At 34.6% G+C, this 4202-nt stretch overlaps 1 protein-coding gene across 1 annotated transcript; it reads left to right on the forward strand.

Annotated features, from left to right (window-relative positions):
• Positions 1-880: 880 nt before the first annotated feature.
• Positions 881-1789, forward strand: LOC144433046 (uncharacterized). The gene has a single exon (XM_078121358.1). It carries the CDS (start codon positions 881-883, stop codon positions 1787-1789), a length of 909 nt encoding a protein of 302 aa, XP_077977484.1.
• The last annotated feature ends 2413 nt before the right edge of the window (positions 1790-4202 follow it).

Consider the following 4202-nt stretch of genomic DNA (forward strand, 5'->3'; position numbering starts at 1 on the left):
TCCGTTGGACAGCATATCACACCCACACTCTGATTCTAAGCTGACATTTGCCTTTATGCTGACAATTGAGTATGAGAGTGACAGTACCTTCATTCTTGCTTCTTTATCTGCTCCACATTCTACAAGATACTTGACAACATCAAGGTGACCATACTGAGCTGCAACGAAGAGAGGTCCTGCACCATTCTGAAGGGAGAAAGGAAAAATATTCAGTCTGATAAGATTATTTGTCAAAATTTATTATACCGTCTGAGTAACAATAAACAGAAGTCTTGCTAGTAATGTTGATGTATATATGGAATATCAGCCAACAATTCTTATAACCCATTAAGTCTGGTCTTTATAAAAATCAACATTTGCAGTTGAATTATTCAAAACAATCACAATATAGTTAAATGTTCCAATGCTAAGTCGTATGTTAATAATTTATGATGATATATCATTCAAGTCAAGGCCAAAAGTTCTTCTGTCTGTACTTTTAGTTTTTGTTGCTCACTATCATTAACAACTTTAGACATAATTTCATATCACTGATTCATTGAATAAATGAAGACTCAGATATTTAAAGTTATATTTCCAGCAATATAACCATAGCACTAAGTAGCCAATCATTTCTATATTCTACTGCTAGTGAATCATACAGATACACAGACATTGACAAACTGATTCAGAATATTGACTAAATATTGTAACAAGTTTCAACTAAATTTATTCAATTCATAATTAAGATGTGAGTAAAGTTATATTTCCAGCAATATAACCATAGCACTAAGTAGCCAATCATTGTGAGGGCGCTGTTTGCGGAGCAACATGTGGTTTGCAACCGCTCTGATTTTTCAAATGTTATTTGGCGTTTTGAACGCTTTATAACTGACAAAATATGAAATGTGGTGACTGTGACAACAGGAAAGGGTCAGTGAAGCTACGTCAAGGTGACTTGATGCTATGTGGTAAATGTAACTCAAAAAGATTTGGGAAACCAGTGACACGAAGTGACTCTGCAGAGGGCAAGATGGCCGCGCCGAGACTAGGTGATGACATCCCTACTACAGACCATTTCCAAAGATTACTACAACCTATCATTATGCAGCTTACAAATATTGCTACCGACATACAAGAAGTTAAACTAACGCAAACTGAGCTGAATAACTCCATGGACTTCTTCAATGCAAAATACGAAGAAATGTCAACTCGTGTGGAAACCATAGAACGTCGGGCCAACATAAAGCTACAACACGAAAATACGCAACTGAGCCAACAACTGAAAATAGTCGAAGACGACCTGGCCAGCCTTAATCAGTACAACCGCAGAACAAACCTTGAGGTGAGCTGTGTACCAGAGAAAGATGGTGAAGATGTTATCGGTACCGTGATATCAATTTTCAAGAAAACAAACCCAGCAATAGACGAAAATGACATCGACATTGCACATCGCATCGGAGTTCAAAACAAACGTGGTAACGCAGCTGCAGCTACAACACAGACACGGCCTAGACCCATTATTGTGAGGTTTACTACAAGAAAGTCAAGAAATGAAGTCTATGACAACAGAAAGAAATTAAAGAATACCAATGCCAAGGATTTTGGTCTGGATAGCACCGCAAAGATATATATTAACGAGAATCTACTACCAGCTACACGTCAACTACTGTATAAGGTGAATACACAAAGAAAACAAGCACGATATCAGTTCATGTGGACCAATAATGGTAAGATATACGTGAAAAAGGATACTCAGTCAAGACCATTGGTTATATCAAGAGAAACAGATTTATCCAGAATTATGTGACACTAAACTGTGAACGTTCGAACCATACATTGCTTACTGCCATCTGCTACCAGTATCTCCCTATTGCAACAACACTTCCAGATGTTGAACACAACGCATTTTACCATCTACAGCTGTTCATGAACACTATACACGTACTTAGTTTTACATAAAATATGAAGTTCAATCACCTCTTACACAAAGACTTGTACCACAGACTGGGTGAGGTACTGAACATAAACTTGCAGAACCCTACTTACTGGACAAAACATTCTTGTTGGAATAATCCATATTTAGTAACAGTTATCATAAACTACAGATAATAATAACAATGATTTCAATGATTTATTTGATGTAGGCTATTCTTCATTGCCACCGACCAGTTTTGATGACCATTATAATGTAATAACGAACAGGTCATTTTGTGTTTCACATGTTAACATTAGGTCTTTAAATAGAAATTTTGAAGGTTTAAAATTGTTATATGAAGATATAATTCAGTCTAAGTTTTCTGTTATTGGTATTTCCGAGGTTTGGGGTACATCCAATTTAAGTACTTGTAATTTGAAAGGATATACATTTGAAGTAAACTGTCGTAACGCAGGTCGGGGTGGTGGGGTAGGGGCTTATATACATTCATCTCTTAATTATAAATTACTTGAAGTAAATGTCATTCATTCAGAATCTCTATGGTTGGAGGTACATACTGGTAATAGAAATGCTATAGTTGGTATTATTTATAGGAAACCAAATACTGACATTGTAGAATTTCAAGAGGAGTTGTTAAATGTACTGAGGAGATTTAAGTTAGAAAAAAAACCACTTTATCTTAATGGGTGATTTTAATGTTGATGCAAATAATAGAACTAGTTCAGTAAGTATTGAATCCTTTCTCACATCCATGGAGTGCCTTTGTTTCCATCAGTTAATTTCCACACCAACCAGAGTGACAGACTCATCTGCAACAATTATTGATCATATTTATACTAATATAAATCAGTATCAAATCTATTCTGGAACATTAACCACTGATATATCAGATCACTTCCCTATTTTTGCTTTAGTAGAAAACCACCCTATTAGAATATCTCATAGACAAAAAATTTCATTTCGAAATTATGATCATTATGACCCTTCTCACTTTTGTGATGAACTTGCAAATGTATCCTGGGAAGGTGTCTATGATTGTACTGATGTTAACGCTGCTTATAACAGATTTCATTTAATTTTTAGTAGGATTTGTAACAAGCATGCACCAATTACCACAAAAATAATTAGCAACAAAAAGGCTAGGAAACCATGGATCACTAGAGCCATTAGGAAATCTATCAAAACTAAACATAAACTTTATTCTAAGGTTTTAAATTCAAACTTTGATGGTGCAGCTGTTGATGTGTACAAAAAATTCAGAAATATGCTATTGTCTGTAATTAGGAATGCCAAAAAGTTGCATTATAGTACTGTTTTTATGGACAACAAAGGCAATTCAAATATGACTTGGAAAACTATTAAAGAAGTACTTGGAGGTCAAGGAAGAATAGCTAGGAAAACTTTGCCTGATAGTCTGCATATTGTATCAAATGATTCTAATACCCACATCTCTGAGATCAGTGATATTGTTGAAGCTTTGAATGACTACTTTGTTAAAATAGGTCCTAATTTGGCTAGTAATATTAATTCAACCAATCATAATTTTAAAGACTATTTATCTACTCCTTTAACTAATTCATTTTTTATGAATCCCACTACACAAGCTGAGGTCTATAATCTCATAAATTCATTGAACATTAAAAAGGCGTGTGGTCATGATGATGTACCAGTTAAACTTCTTATTAATGGAGCAGCAATAATATCTAAACCTTTAGCTTATATTTTCAACCTATCTATTTCTTCAGGAATCTTCCCCACAACACTTAAAATAGCAAAAGTTACACCCATCTTTAAAAAGGGAGCCACTGATGACCCTGGCAACTACAGGCCAATATCAGTTTTACCTCTTTTAAGCAAAGTATTAGAAATCATTGTAAATAATCGTCTAATGCATTATATAGAAAAAAATAATATTCTTTACGAGCATCAATATGGGTTTCGCAAAAAATATAGCACAAAATTGTCCCTTATTAACCTTGTCAATTATCTTATCAAGCAGATGGATGAAGGCAGAGTCACTCTTGGCATTTTTCTCGACTTTTCCAAGGCTTTTGATACTATTAATCATGAAATTCTTCTTTCGAAAATGGCCCATTATGGCATTAGGGGATTGCCTTTGAAATGGTTCACTGATTATTTATATGATAGATACCAATATATCCATGCTAGTAGTAACACATCATCTAACCGTATTATTCAATGTGGAGTGCCACAAGGTTCTGTCTTAGGTCCCACTTTATTTTTGTTATTTATCAACGACATTGCTTCCTCATCCATTTTTTTC

Source organism: Glandiceps talaboti, chromosome 3 (assembly GCF_964340395.1).
Source record: "Glandiceps talaboti chromosome 3, keGlaTala1.1, whole genome shotgun sequence".
Lineage (NCBI taxonomy): Eukaryota > Metazoa > Hemichordata > Enteropneusta > Spengelidae > Glandiceps > Glandiceps talaboti.